Source organism: Ranitomeya variabilis, chromosome 4, assembly GCF_051348905.1.
Source record: "Ranitomeya variabilis isolate aRanVar5 chromosome 4, aRanVar5.hap1, whole genome shotgun sequence".
Classification (NCBI taxonomy): domain Eukaryota; kingdom Metazoa; phylum Chordata; class Amphibia; order Anura; family Dendrobatidae; genus Ranitomeya; species Ranitomeya variabilis.
Genome location: NC_135235.1, coordinates 553,352,097 through 553,374,622, shown reverse-complemented (window position 1 = coordinate 553,374,622; position 22,526 = coordinate 553,352,097). Strand labels below are relative to the sequence as shown.

Genomic DNA, 22,526 nt, shown 5'->3' with positions numbered 1-22,526 from the left:
TTCAATGTAAGTCTAAGGAGACTCGTTCTGATGCTTCATAGGCTTACATTGTAAAAGTCACAGAGCCAGCGTGACTCGGAGAGTCCTCAGACCAGTGAAGTCACTGAGAAGAGGAGCAGAATGTTAGCTAGACACCGGAGAGAGCGGCAGTAGGTGAGTATATTAATACACTCACACATTACATGCACATATACAAACATTTAATGAATACAAACTTAGTGGGAGTGCTTCTTTAACCCCTTCCCGACATCTGACGTAATAGTACATCAGATGTCGGGTCCCCTGCTTTGATGTGCGCTCCGGCGGTGAGCGCACATCAAAGTCGCGACATGTCAGCTGTTTTTTACAGCTGACATGTGCGCGCAATAGCGGCGGGTGAAATCGCGATCACCCGCCGCTATTAACTAGTTAAATGCCGCTGTCAAACGCAGACAGCGGCATTTAACTACCGCATCCGGCCGTGCGGCCGGATATGAGCGCATCGCCGACCCCCGTCACATGATCGGGGGTCGGCGATGCTTGTACATTGTAACCATAGAGGTCCTGGAGACCTCTATGGTTACTGATCGCCGGTGGCTGTGAGCGCCACCCTGTGGTCGGCGCTCACAGCACACCGGCATTTCTGCTGTGTAGCAGCGATCTTATGATCGCTGCTGCATAGCAGAGCCGATCACGTTGTGCCTGCTTCTAGCCTCCCATGGAGGCTATAGAAGCATGGCAAAAGTAAAAAAAAAAGTAAAAAAAAATGTGAAAAAAATAAAAAAAATATAAAAGTTTAAATCACCCCCCTTTCGCCCCAATCAAAATAAATCAATAAAAAAAAAACCCAACCTACACATATTTGGTATCGCCGCGTTCAGAATCGCCCGATCTATCAATAAAAAAAAAGCATTAACCTGATCGCTAAACGGCGTAATGAGAAAAAAAATCGAAACGCCAGATTTATGTTTTTTTGGTCGCCACGACATTGCATTAAAATGCAATAACGGGCGATCAAAAGAACGTATCTGCACCAAAATGCTATCATTAAAAATGCCACCTCGGCACGCAAAAAATAAGCCCTCACCTGACCACAGATCACGAAAAATGGAGACGCTACGAGTATCGGAAAATGGCGCAATTTTGTTTTGTTTTGTTTTTTGCAAAGTTTGGAATTTTTTTTCACCACTTAGGTGAAAAATAACCTAGTCATGTTAGGTGTCTATGAACTCGTACTGACCTGGAGAATCATAATGGCAGGTCAGTTTTAGCATTTAGTGAACCTAGCAAAATAGGCAAGCAAAAAACAAGTGTGGGATTGCACTTTTTTTGCAATTTCACTGCACTTGGAATTTTTTTTCCCGTTTTCTAGTACACGACATGGTAAAACCAATGATGTCGTTCAAAAGTACAACTCGTCCCGCAAAAAATAAGCCCTCACATGGCCAAATTGACGGAAAAATAAAAAAGTTATGGCTCTGGGAAGGAGGGGAGCGAAAAACGAAAATGGAAAAACGGAAAAAGCTCCGGGGGTGAAGGGGTTAAAGGCAATTTATAGGGAGGAAAAAGGGAAAAGAGGGAACCAAGTCAGCGCACCAGTCTCTGAATATTCCTCTGCTGGTCCACGCACGGAGCCACCTTGATTAAGGGTGTTGTCTGTAGCAAATGCAGGAAAGAAAATCTCCAGCGTGAAACTCCATTATAGAAAATTGTCCAATATTTTATTGATGCCATCAGTATGACCTGAACGGTCGAAACGCGTCGGTTTCAGACCACCAGGGACCCCATTTGTCATCATGTCTTTCAATTTTTAATGCTGGATTTTTAAGTTTGTTATCAATAAAATATTGGATTTTTTTCTATAATGGAGTTTCAAGCTGGAGATTTTCTTTCCTTAAAGGCAATTTGTAACCAGGTTTCTGCCGTCTATTATGAGACCCTGATTACAGCGATGTGTCACTTACTGGGCTGCTTGCTGTAATTTTGATAAAAGTACTGGTTTATCATCTGGAGATTATTACTAGAGAACTAGTAAACCCGCTGCCATGCAGTTGTCCATATTAATGAGCTCTGTATGACCTTGCCTCCACCACTGATTGGCTGCTTTCTGCCTATGCACAGTGTGCACAGAAAGCTGCCAATGAGTGATGTGGGTGGAGTTTTACAGAGCTCAGCATTCAGAGAACTGGCAGATCAATCTTCTACAAATATCTACTTTTGGTCAGCACCTGTGGCATTTCATTAGTACATGTGGACATTGTAGAGGGTTCATGGACCCTTTCTCCTTCCTCTTCCTCTATTAGCGACTAACAAGATACATTGGTGGGCTACCAGTGTCCATATAGATGAACATGCAATACTACAGGTTTTACATTTCTACAGTTCATTATTCCAAGTTTTTGTCACCATTTTTGTAGGTTAAAGTTATACTATAAATTTGCACATAATTGCTTTGACCTGCGTGACGGGTTCATCCCTTCTGGTGTCATCTAGGAATAAGCTCCGCACACCATTTCCTGAGTGTATTTCTTATCCTTCCTGCTGCAGTCATTCTGGTTTTGATTTCCCGTTGAGTTTAAAATTAAATCACAGTAATTCTAACGTAGCTGTAGAAAGGGAATGGGACAAAAAAGGGTTTTTGTCAAAATATTAATATATACTTACCTTGTAATGTCTTCACATCCTGTTCCATCCAGATGTGTCCGGATCCCAGAATTCCAAGCGACGGAAGTTCACTGACCGCCATATTGGGACCCCCAAGTGATGGGTGTCTCAATATGTAAACTGTTGGTGGTACTAGCCTCTTGCGCCGTACCACTAGCAGAACACCGTGGCACCACACACACACTGTATATGCCGTACGCACCACACACACACTGTATATGCCATATGCACCACACACACACACACACACACACACACACACACACACACACACACACACACACTGTATATGCCGTATGCACCACACACACACAAACACACACTGTATATGCCGTATGCACCACACACACACACACACTGTATACGCCGTACGCACCACACACACACACACACACACACACACACACACTGTATACGTCATATGCAGCATCTTGCAAGGTACCACCAGTGGAACACCATCGCGAACACACCGCCGCCGGCATCAGCCGATTCACTGACTGCCGCCATCTTTGTACAGGAGGAGCACATGCGCAGTTTTAATGTGACCGTCGCTATCTGTGTGCACAAAGATGGCAGCGGTCTGATTTACTGCGCCTGCGCGAATTCCACACAGGCACAGTGACTCATTTGGCTGATCCCGGCAGCAGATGCGCGGCGTGTCTACAGGCAGAGGAAGCCAGCCACGTTAAAGGGGTTTTCCCACAAACGAAAGTTCATTTTAAAAATTGTCTGTGTCTGACCGTGTACGGAGCATATCACATCTCCTGGGCAGGGGAGGAAGCAAAAGACAATACTGACATTACAGCAGGGGGATCACATTGGATTCATTTTGTCAGGTAAAATATTTCACTGACTTTTTCTAAACAATATTTTACCTCACAAAATTTATCTTCTGTGATCTCCTGCTGTAATGTCAGTAAGTATTATCTTTGAGGAGAGAACACAGCACAGGACGGAAAGAGAGACAGAGCAAAGGGGGGAGGCATCTCAAATGGGACAGCACATGAGGGGAGAACACAGCATAGGAAGAAGAGAGACAGCAGACAAGGGGGGATAGCACAAGGGAGAAGCACAGATGGGAGAAGTAAGCACATGGGGAGAGAGTGAATAGGTGTGTGAGTACATGGGGGGAGAGATTCTCAGCGCTGCAAAGCCTGCCCCCATAGTGACATTACCGCCCTACCGATGCAATAGCATTGGGCCTCCATCTAGTAGCAAATAAATAACATTTCCCACATATCTACTTTACATCTGCATCATTTTTAAACAATTTTTTCCTTAGAAAGTTATAAGGGTTGATCAGCAATTTCTCATTTTTCCAACAATATTTGCATAACCATTTTTTAGGGATCACATCACATTTGATGTGACTTTGGGGGAGGCTGTATGTCAGAAAATACTCAAGTGACACCATTCTTACCCCTCAAAGTGCTCAAAACCACATTCAAGAAGTTTATTAATCCTTCAGCTGCTTCACAGTAACTACAGCAATGTGGAAGAAAAAATGAACATTAAACTTTTTCAATAAAAATGTTACTTTAGCCCCAAATTTATTTTCACAAGAGTAACAGTAGAAAATGGACCCTAAAATTTGTTGTGCAATTTCTCCTGAGTACACTGATACCCCAAATTTGTGGGGCATCCACTGTTTGGGCGCATGGCAGAGCTCGGCAGAGGAAGTGAAGGAGCACCATTTGAATTTTTTAATACAAAATGTCTGGAATCGAGAGTGGACGCTATGTCGCATTTGGAGAGCCCTTGATGAGCCTAAACAGTGGAAACCCCCCATAAGTTACCATATTTTGGAAACTGGACCCCTCAAGGAATGTATACTGAGAACAAGATCCTCCAACAACATTACTAATGATCACAAATATTTCAATTTTATTGACAGATAAAGCATAAAAACTATTTAAAAAGCAGAGATGTCAAACAAACGGTACAAAAAAAAGACAAACACTGTGCAGGAGTTTGGTCAAGGGTGGGTTCTTAATGCTATGCACCATATCATGGTGTCCTTATGGAATCTCTATGTCAGCCAAAAAATGTGGACCATATAAAATAAGGTTATCACTTCATCGTTTGATGCTCCTTCCCTTCCGAGGTCTGCCGTGTGCTCAAATAGTAGTATTCCCCCACATATGGGGTATCGGCGTACTCAGGAGAAACTACACAACAAGTTTTGGGGTGAATTTTCTCCTGTTACCCTTCTGAAAATAAAAAAATTGGGGCTAAAAGTACCGTACATATTTATGGGTAAAATGTGATTTTTTTTTACTTTCACAGATCTACGTTATAAACTTCTGGGGGTTCAAGGTGCTCATCACACATCTAGATACAATCCTTGAGGGTAAGAGCCTATTGTTCCCTACACAATAACACGGAGGACCATGATAGAAGAGAACCTATACTGAGAACAAGATCCTCCAACAACAATAATAATGTCACAAATATTTTCGTTTGACTTTTTGAACACAAAAATGGCTGCAATCGAGAGCAGATGCCATGTTGTTTGGAAAATAAACCCCTCAAGGAATGTATCTATGTTGTGAGCACCTTGAAACCCCAGGTGCTTCACAAAAGATCATAACATAGAGTTGTGAAAATAAAAAAACACATTTTATCCACAAAAATTTACTGTTAGGACCAATTTTTTTATTTTCACAAGGTTAAAATTGACCAGAAAATTTGTTGTGCAATTTCTCCTGAGTACACCGATTTCCCATACGTGGAGGAAAACTATTGTTTGGGTGCATGGCATAGCTCGCAAAAGAAGGAGTGACGTTTCGGAGTGCAGACTTTGATAGCATGGTCTGCGGGCATCATGTTGTGTTTGGAGAGCCCCTGAGGTGGTTAAACAGTGGGAAAATAAACACAAATTACCCCATTTTGGAAACTACACCCATACACCTGTGGATTCCCTTTTCTGAGCAGGAAATTGTATATAAGGCTTTCCCAGACTAGTGTTCCACTGGTTGGGCCCAGTCCTTTTGTCTGCCCTTATTCATACACTGAGGTCAACATTGACACATGGTAAGGTTTTCAATATTAGACAGTGTAGGACTGTCCCGATCAGAGTTACCTTGTTGTGGTGGGATGGCTTTTATGCTATTTTTGATGAAAAAAAGTATTACTAAAAACTCTATGTTATTTAAATGCACTTTTTGCTTTTCATTTACTTAGTTACAGCAGGGTTTTTGCTATTTTTTTCTCTTGTAGGTTTAATATGTTTTATGGCCAATGTGAACATGCGTTTATGTGCTGCATGTGTACCACCTCAAGTCAAGCTCAATTTTTGTGTTTTTTCCACTGTGGTACATGTATAATTTTTATTTTGAATCCTGATCTCATACTACACTGCAGTACTCGTGTACTCAGTGTGTCTCACTGACCCAGCCTGAGACCTAGCTTATAGCTGGATCTCACAGGTCACCATACCCTTGGGTCATCACATGACCTCAAGGTACAATGTTAACCATCGGGACCCTCGACTCTTGTCTTGTGACCCCCTTCCAACAACTTAAATACAGCTGTTGCAATTTAAAGTGGTATTTAAGGGGTTAATTGGCCCAGATCGGTCGCTAAACCGGCTGGGTCCGATACCGCAGGGTGTCAGCTGTCAGATACAGCCGAAGCCCCCGAGAATTGCTGCTGCCAGGCAGCGCTTTACTCTTATTCCTCAGCGTCGTTAAAAAGCAGTGCTGAGGAATAAGGCCCCTTAACCACTGCCGTTAAAAGGCGCATTGGTGGTCATTAAGGGGTTAAAGAAGCATTCTCATCAAAGTTTTTATCTTCTTAATATATTGCAATTGTCATATTATATAACCCTGTGTACTTAAAATTGCTCATTTTGTCTTTCTACCCAGCTAATTCTTCTCTTTTCCATTAGGTCTATGACATCATATGATTAAAAACTTACTAGCTGAATCCTTCTAAGAATCCTTCTAAAAACATTAAGTCTATTTTCCCTGCATGAGTCATGGGTTACTGCAAAAGTCCCTGGCAGGGGGAGGAGGAAGCAGATGGGTCAGGAGTTGAAGCGGTGAATGATAAACGCAGGGAAAAGAGACTTCCTGTTTCTACATAGAGCAGTGGAAACAGAAGAATTTAATGGGTAGAAGAGCAAAATGAGCAATTGTTAGTACAAAGTGCTGTATAATATGATAACTGCAATATATTAAGAGGATAATGGGAGTGCTTCCTTAACATACATATGATCTCACTGCTGGTGAAGGAACAATTAAACCTGGCATACTGTAACTTGAATTGAGTCATCATGACTGCATTATAATTTTGACTGTGGACATGTACAGACAACTAATTATAACCGAACTACGCCAGTATAAACCCCTTCTTTTTACGTTTTTCTATTGTTTTTAGCATAACAATATAAATCCTATAATCATGGAGACCATGTTAATACTTAAGTTTCTGAACTATTTGATATGTTTGTAAAAAAAAAACAAGAGCTTTTTTGAGGGGTAAAAATGTTGATTTTAAAGGCTATATGAGATTAGAAACAGACCTGCTAGTCTGTAGTCTATAGTTTTCAATCTGTGAGTAGGATCAACACTCCTTAGCCGCCTTTGTGGGCATGTAAGTCATAGGGAGCTAAATTAAGTGATCCTTTGATATCTGCAATCGGATGTCTTAGTCCAGAGAAAGACACGTCTTTATTATAGTGACATGTAAAAGTTTGGGCACCCCTGGTCAAAATTACTGTTATTGTGAAAAGTTAAGCAAGCTGAAGATGGAATGATCTCTAAAAGGCCTAAAGATTACAAATTTCCTTTGTATTTTAGGCAAAAAATATATATACATTTTTGTTTACATTTTTCAAAAGTTATAAAAAGGAAAATACAAAGATGCAAAAGTTTTGCACCCTGCATGGTTGGTACCTAGTAACTCCCCCTTTTGCAAGTATCACAGCTTGTAAATGCTTTTTGTAGCCAGACAAGAGTCTTTCAATTCTTATTTGACGGATTTTCATCCATTCTTCGCATCTCGGCTTCAGGAAAATGGCCGCCGCGATCCCCATCTGCGCACGTGCAGCATCCCGCGGCCATTTTCCTGAAGCCCCGGGCAGCAGAGTGCTCCATCTGCGCACGCGCGGCCTCAGGAAGATGGCCGCCGCCAGCGAAAAAGCGGAGAATAGCGCAGATCGTGCTCTTTTTCTTCAGCTGCGCAGTGCATTCCCCTGTTGGGCATGCGCAAACCAATACGCCACCAACGGAAAGATAAGCAAGATCTGGGGGAGAAGAAGCGATTTCACCACTCCCATTTGACCAGACCACCTTGATTGACAGGCGAAAACAGCGACTTTGGTAAGGTATTTCGGCAGCATAGGTGGGGAATCAGGGTACAGAAAATACACTATTGTCCAGCACAGCTCAGGCCCTATTTAATGGTATTTTTATCTCATACTGAAAAAACGGGGTGACAGGTTCCCTTTAAAATGTATAAAATAACATTATATATATTGTTTTGCCTAAAATACAAAGGAAATGTGTCTTCTTTAACTTTAGCCCTTTTAGAGATCATTTAATCTTCAACTTGCTTAACTGTTTACAATTGCAGTAATTTTGACCAGGGGTGTCCAAACTGTAAATGTCCCTTTCAGGTTATGGGAGGATGCGGTCTGTAAGATAACTCTGCATCCAGAGCTTATTTTCCATGAAGGAGGAATTACCAGTGTGAGATAAATAACTATCAAAGAATAAGAGAAATTAAATTTGTCTTCCTACAAACACATTTTTTGCAGCTCTCTGAGCTCTGCTGTACTACAACAATATTGTAGCCCTGTCTGCCTGTGAGATGGAAGAGAGGAACCTGCAGATGTGTCAGGTATAATCACACACAGCTCTGCAGTGAGATCAGGAGAGGAGCCTTATCACACTGGTAAGGGGGGCTTTGTGTAAAATGAGCTCTGGAGTTATTTCCAGGCAACATAGTCTGGAAGAGATCATTTACCTAAAGTGATACAAGATGAACTATCAGCAATAAGGCAACTGCTATCAGACACCCTTTTTCAGCAGTGTATAACCTGTATGCCCATATTAATAATTTAGATATGTTTCAGTATTTCTTCTTTTTTCATGTCTAAAGTTAAATTCAGAAAGCTAAGATTCTAACCTTACCGATCCCATTTCACCCCATTAAGAAACTTCTCATGTTCTCCACTGTTTTTTTTCTGCACTTTCTGCTCCATTTGAATAGACCTGTGATACAGCAGTCACTTGTCCTTTAAGATACAGCAGTGAGTACAGAGACTGGGGAGGGGGGAACTGGGAAACGTCAGAACTGGAGTAACTGGGAATCTTGTGAGCTGAGTGCAATACTTCTCTAAGTATACAATTTATTTTTAAATTTATGTGGCAAGTAACCTTTTCTAACGTGAGGAGTCTGTCAGCACAATAAGACTGTTCAAACCCAGTACAGGTGCTCGGCGCACCCTTGGTGTGGCCAAATATTTCAGTGCACTATCTTATTTACTTGTTTTCCATATATCATAATCCTCCTTTAGCTCCAGAGCTGTCAAACAAAAAATAGGGGGTCAGAGGTTGATGAAAAAACAGTATGTGGGAAGGTGCACTGAACTCTGCCACCCCAAGTGTGCACTGAACTCTGCCACCCCAAGGGTACACTGAACTCTGCTACCCCAAGGGTACACTGAGCTCTGCCACCCCAAGGGTACACTGAACTCTGCTACCCCAAGGGTACACTGAACTCTGCCACCCCAAGGGTACACTGAACTCTGCTACCCCAAGGGTACACTGAATTCTGCCACCCCAAGGGTGCACTGAGTTCTGTCACCGCAAGGGTGCACTGAACTCTGCCACCCCAAGGGTACACTGATCTCTGCTACCCTAAGGGTGCACTGAATTCTGTCACCGCAAGGGTGCACTGAATTCTGCCAACCCAAGGGTGCACTGAATTCTGCCACCCCAAGGGTGCACTGAACTCTGCCACCCCAAGGGTACACTGAACTCGGCCACCCCAAATGTGCACTGAACTCTGCCACCCCAAGGGTGCACTGAACTCTGCCACCCCAAATGTGCACTGAACTCTGCCACCCCAAATGTGCACTGAACTCTGCTACCCCAAGGGTGCACTGAACTCTGCCACCCCAAATGTGCACTGAACTCTGCTACCCCAAGCGTGCACCGAGCACCTTTTCCTGGTGTGAAGAGTCATTTTATGCTGACAGATTCCTTTTTAATCTTTCATGAGCAAAGGACTAAAAAATATTTCATAAGTATTTATACAAATGGAAAAACAACACGTAATGACATAAAATTGACAGAAAGAAAATATAAACAAGGCCATGTTCAGGTAGCCTTATGAAAAACTAGACTAGTCACAGGCGCAATGAAAACATTTTTTTCTGCTCCCCATTATATGTTATGAAACATTTGACTGCAGAAATACCTTACCCTAACATTGCTTTTACATTAGATATACTTCTTGCCACATAAGTGATGTCTTCTTTCTTATTTTTCGTAGACCCAACCCCGTTTCTTATATACAGCTCTGGCACTGAAGGATGCCTGGAAGTTCAGAACTCTGTGGTTCGCATCACCCGGCCGTGTAACACCAGCTCACCTGCACAGCAATGGGTTTGGGTTTCAAAAAGGCGGCTCTTCAATCTTGGCAACTTCCAATGCCTAATATCTGTTACCAACTACTCCAGCTACTCCATGAATACCCTCTCCACCCACCAATGTGATGAGAACCTTTTCTATATTGGGAGATGTGAATACTTTCTAGAGGTATTCAATGCTGCTTTTCTACCACAGACCTCTAATACCACCAGCCTACTACTGCCGCCAGCTAAAGTGAAAAACCAATGGCTAATATATGGAACTAACCAGAGCATCTGTCCTGCCACTTTTCGAGGTAAGGTCTTGCAGAATTTATTTCTAATAAACCCAAAAGTATAGTCATCAACTTTTTGGAAATAATTGGTAGGTGCCATTATACTTATTAAAGTTATTGTTTAGTTTTGTATATGAAAAAATTTTTTCTATTAGAGTTATAGGAGGATCCCTGTTTCGTATCTTCACCTATTAGCCAGAGAGGAGACCATCTCTTTCTCTGGAAGATATGGCTTCTCCATACAGTGGACAATATGGGCACCATGTATTTCTACATTTTACCTGTGCAGAAAAGGGCAGATAAATTCATCAGTGTCAGGAAATATAGATTCCCCCATATCGGCATTTCAGCTATAATATACGTAAAGCCAATTCAATTCTTCGCCTGTCTCCACACCAAACGTGCTAATTTAAACAAGGGTAATATTTTGAGGGTAATGGTAGCTCCAAAAAAGATAACAGTTGGTTCCAGGCACTTGTGCCAAGTGATTCTCCAAATTTGGTAACTGGGCATCTGGCATCCAGCTATAGATTGCTTTAAGTTGACATGCCAGATAATGCTTCTCCATGTTTTGTCAGTTCAAAAATTAGACTGTCCATAATGGGGAGGAAAGTGTCCACCTTGAGTTTTTCACTTTTTTCCTGATCCATCATTATCATTTCTACTAAGAAGCACGATTCATTTTCGTTCCTGTTTTTTCCTGAAGATAGGTTTTAGGAAGATTCGTGGCAACAAAGATGCCTCTTCTGTGCTCCATTCAAAACATTATGTTTCATTTCTGCTGAAAGGGTTATTCACCTGGTGGCAGAAGTGGAGCCCATATATTCTAGGCTTGGAGCACATTCAGTAGTGAGGAAACTGCTCCTTTTCCCCTGCTCTGACCTCCCTGCATAATATGCTACCATTTCACAGTTTACTTCTGGGACAGAGGATGGTTGAACCTGGAATCTTATCTGAGCTCTGTTAGCTGAGATAAAAATCTCTTCTATTTCAGGCTATATGCCCATGAGTTATGATGGCCCTGTGCCAGGTCAGCTATGTGCGACCACTGGACAGGAGGCCTGTAAATCTCCTTCCCTCCTTGCATTCCCGCCTCTTCTTTTAATTAGCCAGGCTAAGGGTACCGTCACACAGTACCATTTACATCGCTTCGACGGCACGATTCGTGACGTCGCAGCGTCGTATGATTATCGCTTCAGCGTCGTAGACTGCGGTCACACGTTGCAATCACGGCGCTGGAGCGATGCCGAAATCCCCGGGTAACCAGGGTAAACATCGGGTTACTAAGCGCAGGGCCGCGCTTAGTAACCCGATGTTTACCGTGGTTACCAGCGTAAAAGTAAAAAACAACAAACCGTACATACTTACCATCTGATGTCCGTCAGGTCCCTTGCAGTCTGCTTCCCGCTGTGACTGTCTGCCGGCCGGAAAGTGAGAGCAGATCACAGCGGTGACGTCGCCGCTGCGCTCTGCTCTCACTGTACGGCCGGATCTCAGTCAGAGCAGGAAGCAGACGGCAAAGGGACCTGACGGACATCAGATGGTGAGTATGTACGGTTTGTTGTTTTTTACTTTTACGCTGGTAACCACGGTAAACATCGGGTTACTAAGCGCGGCCCTGCTCTTAGTTACCCGATGTTTACCCTGGTTACCAGCGAACGCATCGCTGGATCGCTGTCACACACAACGATCCAGCGATGACAGCGGGAGATCCAGCGACGAAAGAAAGTTTCAAACGATGTGCTACGACGTACGATTCTCAGCTGGGTGCCTGATCGCAGTAGCGTGTCAGACACTGCGAGATCGTAACGATATCGCTACAACGTCACGAATCGTGCCGTCGTAGCGATAAAAATGCCACTGTGTGACGGTACCCTAACACGACATCATGGGTGCGTCACACCACAATGATGATGCCACGCCAACCTGGAAAATCAAAATAAGAGCCGGGAATGCAAGGAGGGAAGGAGATTTGCAGACTTCCTATCCAGTGGTCGCAGATTGCTGACCTGATAGACCGGAGTACTGCGATTCGAATCTCCTACCTCTCTACTGAGCAATGGTTTAATACTCCTGTGGGCGGCTTTACCTTCCTTTCCACATTGACTAATCTTCCTCATTGACTCTATTCTTGTAGTGTTATCAAACTATGGATATAATCTTCTCTTTCTTTACCCAGATATTTACACTATTCAAGGAAATTCCAATGGTCGCCCCTGTGCAATCCCTTTTAAGTACAACAATCAATGGTTCTACAGCTGCACTAGAACGGCGCGGGAAGACGGACATCTTTGGTGCGCAACCACTGTTGACTATGGGAGAGACGAAAAATGGGGTTTCTGTCCCGTAAAAAGTAAGTTGGTCCGAACTGTGAATTGAGATAACCCCAATATATTATCTTTGCAGTCTTGTCAAATTTAGATTGGTCCTGCAAGGTAAAACTGTTCGGCAAAACCATACAATATTGCTAATATTTAAAAAGAAACCGAAGAATGATATAATCACGATTCTCTTATGTTACTGGCAGACATGGGGATGGCTACAATGGCTGCACATTGCTTGGACCATCATATATTAGCTTCCCTGACTAGTGTGAAAATGACTAGATGGATATGGTATACTGGAGTTAGAAGTAGTCTCATCCATGTACTCTGATAAGCTGATTGCCAGATCCAGATCATATGCTATTGAATATGCATATTTTATAAAGGGAGTATGTCATCAGACAATAACATATTGTTTAAATCAAGTTTCTTTATTTAAATGGATTTAGAAAAAAAATAATTTTTTTTTAATATATCAATATACATATGTATATACAATGGGTGAAATAAATATTTAACACGTCACCAATTTTCTAAGTAAATATTATTATTATTTATTTATGTAGCACCATTGATTCCATGTTGCCGTACATACAAATTACAGACATCACTTACAGTAAGCAAACTAACAATCACAGACTGATGCAGAGGGGTGAGGACCCTTCCCTTGCGGGCTTACGTTCTAAAGGATAACGAGACAATAGGTTGGGGGTTGCGGGAGCTCTGGTGTTGGTGAGGGGGTAGGTCCAGTGGTGGTGAGGAGGCAGCAGCGGTGTGATTGCAGGCTGTAGGCTCTCTTGAAGAGGTGGGTTTTCAGGTTCTGTCTGAAGGATCCGAATGTGGTTGTGTTATGGACTGGTAATTTAGGAGCGACATGAGACTAGCTCTGGGCAGGTGGTAACTATACAGACCGCAGTTCCTGATCTTAACACAACACTAGCAGTAGCCGTGGAATGTTCCTGTCACTCCCTGGACATCTCGTCACAGCCGGAGAACTAGCTACCCCTAAAGGTAGAAACAGGAAAGCTATCTTGCCTCAGAGAAAATCCCCAAAGGACAGGACAGCCCCCCACAAATATTGGCTGTGAGAGGAGAAGGAAATGACATACGTAGTATGAAACAAGATTTAGCAAAGGAGGCCAATTCTAGCTAGATAGACAGTAAGGAAAGAAACACTGTGCGGTCAGTAATAAAAACTAGAAAAAGTCCACCGCAGAGATATGCAAAAATCTCCACACCTGACTAAAGGTGTGGAGGGCAAAATCTGCAGCCCAGAGCTTCCAGCTAGCCAAATAGATCCATATTGATAAGCTGGACAAATGAACAAAACATAAATGTGCTGAACAATAAGTCCACAACAAGTGGACTGCAAAAGGACAAGCAAGGACTTATCTTTGCTGAACGGGTCAGAGTGTCAGGGAAATCCAAGAGCCATGCCTCCAGGCAGGAACAATTGACAACTGGCATTGATTGAAGGATAAAGGAGACTAAAATAGCCGAGCAGAAAGAAAATCAGTGGAAGCAGCTGCTAATGCTAAATGCAAGAAGCAGCTATACCACTCAAAACCACAGGAGAGAGCCCAAGAGCAGAATTCACAAAAGTGCTACTTACAACCACCGGAGGGAGCCCAAGAGCGGAATTCACAACAGGTTGATAGTCGTACGTGTAGGGGCACAGGTTTCGAGAGGATGGGGAATATTCAGAAGAAGTCTTGGAGGTCGATTAGGTGAGGAGTGAATAAGTGTGGAGGAGAGAAGGTCTTGGGAGGACCGGAGATTACGTGAGGGAAGATATCCGGAGATTAGGTCAGAGATATATAGAGGAGACTGGTTATGAATGGCTTTGTAGGTCATTATTAGTAATTTGAACTGGATACACTGAGGGAATGGGAGCCAATGAAGAGATTTTCAGAGGAAAGAAGTGGTGGAGTAGCGAGGAGAGAGATGAATTAGTTGGGCAGCAGAGTTGAGGATGGATTGTAGAGGTGCGAGAGTGTTAGCAGGGAGGCCACAGAAAAGGATGTTGCAGTAGTTGAGGCGGGAGATTGGTGAGGGCATGCACAAACATTTTAGTAGATTGAGGGTTGAGGAAAGGACGGATTTTGGAGATATTTTTGAGCTGGAGGCGACAGGAGGTGGAAAGAGCTTGGATGTGCGGTTTGAAGGACAGGGCAGAGTCAAGGGTTACTCTGATGCAGCGGACTTCTGGTACAGGGGAAAGCGTGATATCATTAATGGTGATTAGATAGTTCAGGTGAGGAAGATCTGTGAGATGGAGGAAAGATGATGAGTTCCGATTTGTCCACATTGAGTTTGAGGAAGCGAGAGGAGAAGGAGGATATGGCTGATAGACACTCCAGGATTCTGGACAGCAGAGAGGTGATGTCTGGGCCAGAGAGGTAGATCTAAGTGTCATCAGCATACAGGTGGTACTGGAATCCATGAGACTTTATGAGTTGTCCCAGGCCAAGTGTATAGATTGAGAAGAGTAAGGGTCCTATAACAGAGCCTTGGGGGACTCCAACAGAGAGAGGGTGGGATGAGGAGATAGTGTGGGAGTGGTAGACCCTGAATGTGCGGTTGGAAAGGTATGAGGAGATCCAGGATAGGGCGAGGTCTTTGATGCCAAAGGAGGAGAGGATCTGAAGTAGGAGGCAGTGGTCAACTGTGTCGAAAGCGGAGGACAGGTCTAGAAGGAGGAGTATAGAGTATTGTCCTTTAAGTAGGTCATTAGTAATTTTGGTCAGGGCAGTCTCAGTGGAATGATAGGGACGGAAACCAGATTGTAGATTGTCAAAAAGAAAGTTAGAGGAGAGGTGGGAGTAAAGTTCAACGTGGACCTGCTGCTCCAGGAGTTTGGAAGCGAGAGGGAGCAGCGATATTGGGCGATAGCTGGACATAGCGGTTGGGTCTAGGGTTGTCTTTTTAAGGATAGGCGTGATTGTAGCATGTTTGAAAGCAGAAGGGAAGGTACCAGAAGTGTGATAGGTTGAAGAAATGGGTTAGGGATGGGGTAAGTGTGGTGGTGAGGTTGGGGAGAAGGTGGGATGGGATGGGGTCTAGTGCACAAGTGGTGAGGTGTGATTTGGAGAGGAGACAGTTAAGCTCCCCTTCAGTGATGTTGGACAGGGAGGTTATGGGGTTTGGGCATTGGTCTGGTATACAAAGGGGTTGTGGTGGTTGAACAATAAAGTCTTGCCTTGTTTGGTCAATCTTATTTTTGAAGTGAGTGGCAAAGTCCTCAGCAGAGATGAGGGAGGTTGGAGGGGGAAGTGGTGGGAGGAGGAGGGAGTTAAAAGTTTTGAATAACTGTTTGGGGTTGGAGGATGGGGAAGATAAAAGGGTTATGAAGTAGGCCTGTTTAGCAGAGGTGAGGGCAGATTTGAAAGCGAGCGTTGCCTGTTTGAATGCAGTGAAATCATCTTGCGAATTTGGACACTTGCCAGAGCTTTTTAGTAATGTTATTGTGCCAGGGTTGTCTATTGATATGTCGCACTCTACCATGAATGGGAGGGGCGACCATGTCAATAGCTGATGCGAGAGTGGCATTGTAGAAAGCAGTGGCACTGTCTGGGTCGTGGCGCAGGGACGGGTGAAGACTAGGTCTAGTGTATAACCGTCTGTGTGGGTGGCTGCGGAGGACCACTGAGTAAATCCAAAAGATGAAGTAAGGGACAGAAGTTTGGAGGCTGTTGACTGAAGGGTATCAGTGGGGATGTTGAAGTCACCCATGATAATGGTAGGAATGTCAGTGGAAAGAAAGTAAAGAAGCCAGGTAGAGAATTGGTCAATAAAGGCAGTGGCCAGGCCCGAAGGTCGGTATATGACGGCTACTTGGAGGATGGAGGGAGAGTAGATGTGGACAGAGTGGACTTCAAAAGAGGGGAGGATAAGGGAGGGTAGAGGTGGGATTGGGTTGAAGGTGCAGTTAGTGGAAAGGATAAGACAGACACCTCCACCATGTCTGTTGCCAGGGTGAGGTGTGTGGGTGAAGTGGAAGCCGCCATAACATAGTGCAGAAGGGAAAGAGATGTCGGAGAGCGAGAGAGAAAGAGGTCATGAATCACATGAAACTTATTCCAGAGTGCTCCAGAGAGAGGGAGCAGGGGGGTGGGCGTCAGGGGCATGAGTTTTACGTTGGAAATATTGCGGTAGTTCATATTAGATAGGGAGCAATAGGAGGGGGTAGTAATTGGAAGTATGAGCTGTGAGGGTCCAGGATTGGGAGATATGTCACCAGCAGTGAGAAGCAGAGAGAGGGAGAGCAGGTGGGAGAAGGAGAGTGGCTGGCTTGTTTTATTAGGAGAGATCTGAGGCTGAGGAGCAGGTCAGCAGAGGAGGTCAGGTGGGGAGGTAAGGGGAAGGGCAGATGATTATTTGGTTAGAGGGTGCTGGAGTTTGGGGATAGCGAAAAAGAGTGAGGATTAATGGAGCAAACGCTGTAAGTTCATATGTAAACATGGTGAAGGAGTAAGATGGGTTAAAAGAAAAGCTAGGTCCAAGTAATAAGAAGTGCTTTCTCGGCAGACATACCCAAAAGAGACAGATACATAGTGTGGGGTCCTGACTCCTGCCATGACTAACTGCCATTGAAATAACTGCAGCTTCTCGATGCTTAGCTGCAGTGATGCTTTGCTGCAGAGGTAAAGGTGCAATTGACATGAAATTCTCACCAGATGCCAGTAACAAACGATCCAATCCTCACAGACAAAGAAATCAACCCATAGATGACTGTAAATTAAAGGGGTATTCCCATCTCCAAGATACTAATAAGTAATGTTCTCGACCTCCATGGCCTATATGCATGCTCACCACGTAAGACTTCATAGCTCAACAAAAAGCATGATCAAGAGTGCTTAACGTTTGCTCAACAACATTTAGACAAGGTTGTGAAATACTGGGAGAATATAGTCTGAACTAATGAGACCAAAATTGAACTCTTTGGATGCCATAATACACACCATGTTTGGAGGCCAAAAGGCACTGCATATCACTCTAAATCCACATGCCAGCAGTGAAGTTTGAGATGAGAACATCATAGTGTGGGGCTGTTTTTGAGCATCAGCACTGACAAATTTCATGTCATTATCATGTGTCATATTATATTTTGCTATTTTTACAATGGCCACAAGGCTTAATATCAGACTCCTACTTTCTATTCTTCACATGTGCACAAGCAGCAACATAATGTCTTAGACTCTATTTGTTTTTATAGATGTGTTTTCTGAGCATGCTCTAATCTGGGCAAATGTAAATTTGTGAAGGGACGGTCAACTATGAAAGAACCTGTTGCAAATTGTGGTTTTTGAGTTATATATTGTATATACGGGTGTTACCGTTAATTGTAATCATGTCTATGATAACAATGAGGCTACTAAAGTCTTTTAAGCAGACCAGGAACTATAAATCTAAAGGCCTCCGTGGACATTAGTCTGACATCAGCTGAACCTGGCATTATCTGCCGGCTAAGGCTTCCTTCACACTTGCGTCGGTATGCAGCCGTCGCTAAGCGTCGGCGCGACGTACCGACGGATGTTGTGAAAATTCGACATAATGTTGGCAGCGGATGCAGTTTTTCAACGCATCCGCTGCCCATTCTAAAGTCCCGGGGAGGAAGGGGCGGAGTTCCGGCCGGGCATGCGCAGTAGGAAATGGTGGACCCGACGTACGAAAAAACGTTCCCTTGAACGTTTTTTCGTGATGACGGTCCGCCAAAACACGACGCATCCAGTGCACGACGGACCGATCCGTCGGCAATACAAGTCTATGGGAAAAACGCATCCTACGGGCACATTTGCAGGATGCGTTTTTCTCCCAAAACGACGCATTGCGACGGATCTAAAACGACGCAAGTGTGAAAGTAGCCTAAGCTAACAGTCTAAAGTTTATGGGGGCCTCCCGGCTCCTTCAAACAGATGATGTCAGGGTGGAGACAAGGATCCAACGTGTCCAACTTCAGACTGTCAATCCTTATGTTCTGTAGTCATTAGGATCTGGCATCAGCTCTCTCATAGAGAACACAGGAGCCAGACAGATCGCTTTAGACAAAAAGATTGGCCAAGCTACTGTTTGTGTATGGAAGCTGAAAGGGTGGGCTTAATCTATCAAATGGTTTTTGCTATGTAATCTGATAGCATCATGATGTAAAAGAAGCGAGCCTGGTTACAGGGATGTGTCACTTACTGTGCTGTGTTTTACAGTTTCAATACAATCAGTATTTTATCAGCAGGAGATTATCACTACAGGACAAACTGCCTTATGCCACATAGTCCACTCTGTCACTATACAGTATACACAGAAAGCTGCCAATCAGTGGTGTGAGCTGGGTTATACAGAGCTCAGAATTCTGAGCTCTGCTAGTTCTTCAGCAGAAAAAACGTGATTCTATCACAACTGCTGCACCCAGTATACTAAGTGATACATCGCTCTAATTAGGGTCTCTGTCCCTACCTCATACTGCTGTCACATTACATAGCACAAACCTGCTGACAGATTTCATTTAATAGGAGGCCTAATGGCCAGAGTGAAAATGATATAAAAAAGCACAAAAGGGGAAGAAATGACTTGGGGGAGGGTGGGGGGAAATATATTTATATTAGTGACCATAAGGGGAGAACCCCATAATTAAATCCCTCTCCAACATCCATCAAACTTAGCTTTTATGAATAAGTTTAAAATATACGGGGTGAGGATAGTATTATGTCCCTAACCTGCCTTTGGTAGATTTATTTGTTATGAGGACCGCTGCCTATGCTAATGGTTAATGACAGCCGGGAATGTCATCCCTATCTGGCAGAACAGGACAAATGGTTTAGCGCACACATCATGGCCGAAAGTGTTGGCACATGCTTTGTTATACATGTTTATTTCCTTTCCATGTATTGGAACAACACAAAAAACAGAGGAAAAAAAAGGCAGATTAGACATAATTTCACACAACAAAACATGTGTTATCCCAATAATTTTCTGGGAGAAATACTTCATTTTCTGGAACAATTTCAAGGGTTCCAACACTTTCGGCCATAACTGTATATATAGTAAAATATTTAGAATTGAGAGTCCTCAGTGGTTGATACCTTTTTAATCGCTAACTGAAAAGATGGTAACAAATTGCAAGCTTTCGAGACTACTCAGGTCTCTTCATCAGGCATAGACTAAAAGAAATTCTGGAGAATCACATATTTATGCACTACACATCACAGAAAAAAAACAAAAACATGGATAAGACAGGTGACATGAAGTATAATTACCATGAGTGATAAACAGTTATGTCCATAAATATTGGACCAGTTCTTAGAGAAGAAATGTTTTATTGTCCTCTGATTGGGGTCTGGTTCTGTTGTGATGACCCCACATGGTCTGAGGGGCAAATTCCTTAGTTCCCTAGGTGATGTAAAAAGACATAAATCCATGCGACACATTCATTCCTGCACTGAGTGTCAAAGGTCATCATCAGCTTATATTCCCATATTCTTCTGTCTCTTTGAGATTTGAAGTTACCTTTTAAAACAAGTAATTTCATGTCCATAATGCTATGATTTGGGAGACAAAAATGTATTGCCACAGGTAGATCCATTCTTTTTTCTCTTATTGGGTGGCGATGAGAATTCATCCTTGTCCTCAGTTTTTGCCCTGTCTCCCCCACATGAAGACCCCCAGTTGGACATTTAGTACAAATAATTAAGTACACATTAGAAGTGACGCAGCTGAAAGTACCTGGGATCTTGTAGTCCTGATGTGAATTGGGGATCTTTATCATGTCTATGGTCATTATAAATGGACAGGTTTTAAAACATGTGATTCTCCAGCTATTCTTTTAGTCTCGAAAGCTTGCAATTTGTTGCCATCTTTTCAGTTAGCCATTAAAAGGTATCAACCACTGAGGACTCTCAATTCTAACTATTTTTCTATCTACTGGCTAACACAGTACCAATATATATATCTTTCCTGTATATATAATGACATGGAAAATAAAAAACTACAAAAAGATAATATTATGAACACTTTTTATTAAATACATTTAGCATTAATGCCTTATTTAAACCATAGGTATTTTCTTGAGACAAATTCTCTTTAACATTTTTTGTTTAGTGAATAGACGCCGTGTAATACACAGCCAGGTCGCCTCCACCACAGCTACACTGATCCTTTTTTTATTAATTAATCACTTCTGTGTGTCCTAATAGGGGTCTTAGCTGATTACTGCATGCTGTTATACGTCACCCTTGTTATTACTGGTATACAGTATGTCCCTTTGGTAGCATCAGAAGACAGCCAGCATCTTATCTTATAAATGAATGTCTACAGCAAGGAATTTGGAGCTCTGTATCAGGAAAACAGCTCCCACTGCTCTATAGCTATATTAAAGGGGTTGTCCAGTGCTATAATACCCATCCCCAGGATTGGGGGTCTGACACCCAGAATCCACATTGACCAGTTATCAGCTCAGATGTAAACAGTGTATGGACCACAACAGCACAGCGCCATACTTTTCAAGTGGCCGCAGTTGGGTACTGCAGCTCAGAAGAATTGTATTGAGCACAATATTTATTATTATTTTGTTTTTTAACTAAAAACAAGGTGGTTTTTTTTTTTTTTTTGTATTCAATTTTCCTTTTAAAAAAAAGGACATGGGAGTGTTCATTCTCAAGTAGTCAAATTTCATGAAATTCAGACGTATTCATTTCAGTACTATGTATGACCTAATCTCATAAATGCACATTTGAAACCTTTAACCCATTATGCTGGGTGTTTTTCACTTTGATCTGCATTGCTTGCCATTATGCATTGCTTGTCTATTGCATTTTTGCAATATCATTTGTGCTGATTTTTTTTTAATGTAAATTCTTGCTAGCTTTTTCAGTGTATTCTGCAAGGAATACACCATAAATCTTCTCCTTCCCTGCTTACGCTTGGCTGTTGTGCCTGACATGGAGGTATAGAAATACATACATTACTTGTACAATGGAGATGAGGCTGGAATGTGCAGATCTTATCTGCTCTATATTAGTTCAGATGGTTTTAACGGGCTTACTGTAGATTGACTTCCTCGATGCCATGTAATTGAGCGATCGTTTCTCAGGCTGATAGACTAGTAATTAATTTGTGCCCGTTACAGGCCCTGATTGTGAAACATTCTGGGATAAGGATCCACTGACCAACAGCTGCTACCAGTTTAATCCCCAGTCGGCGCTGTCGTGGGGAGAAGCGTGGACCAGTTGCTTACAGCAAGATGCCAATCTCCTCAGCATTAACGAGATCCACGAACAGACATATATTAATGGTGGGTTGTTATATTCGTATACATAGTGTTTGGAGGTTTATTAAACTCCATGAGGATGCAAATATTTTGGTTTCAGGCAATTTACCGTATGTTGCCTGAGGTTATCATCTTGCGCCAGGTTAAAATAGCAAAAAAGCTGTTAGTGCTCCAGGGATGCCTGTCTGCCGCTGCTTCAGTCTTTGTTTACATGCTGCAAATGTGACATCAAGACTACAACATACAAGACTGCTGCAGCCAATCACTAATTTCAGTAGCCCGAGTCGCGTACATTGGCAGAGCTGCAGCAGTCAAGTGCACTGTAGTCATGATGTCACATGTGCAGCCTGTAAACAAAGACTGGAGCAGCAGCAGAGAGGCGGCCCTGGAGCAGCAGAGGGTAACAGCTCTCATCCTAGAAAAAG

General features: G+C 43.0%; 1 protein-coding gene across 1 annotated transcript in view; it reads left to right on the top strand.

Moving 5' to 3' along the window:
* Window positions 1-22,526, top strand: part of MRC2 (mannose receptor C-type 2) — a 122,238-nt gene that overhangs the window by 37,590 nt on the left and 62,122 nt on the right. Inside the window, exons 2-4 of the mRNA XM_077252688.1 lie at window positions 10,147-10,539; window positions 12,698-12,871; window positions 21,961-22,125. Coding sequence (XP_077108803.1) covers window positions 10,147-10,539; window positions 12,698-12,871; window positions 21,961-22,125 — 732 coding nt within the window. The remainder of the gene's footprint in view (window positions 1-10,146; window positions 10,540-12,697; window positions 12,872-21,960; window positions 22,126-22,526) is intronic.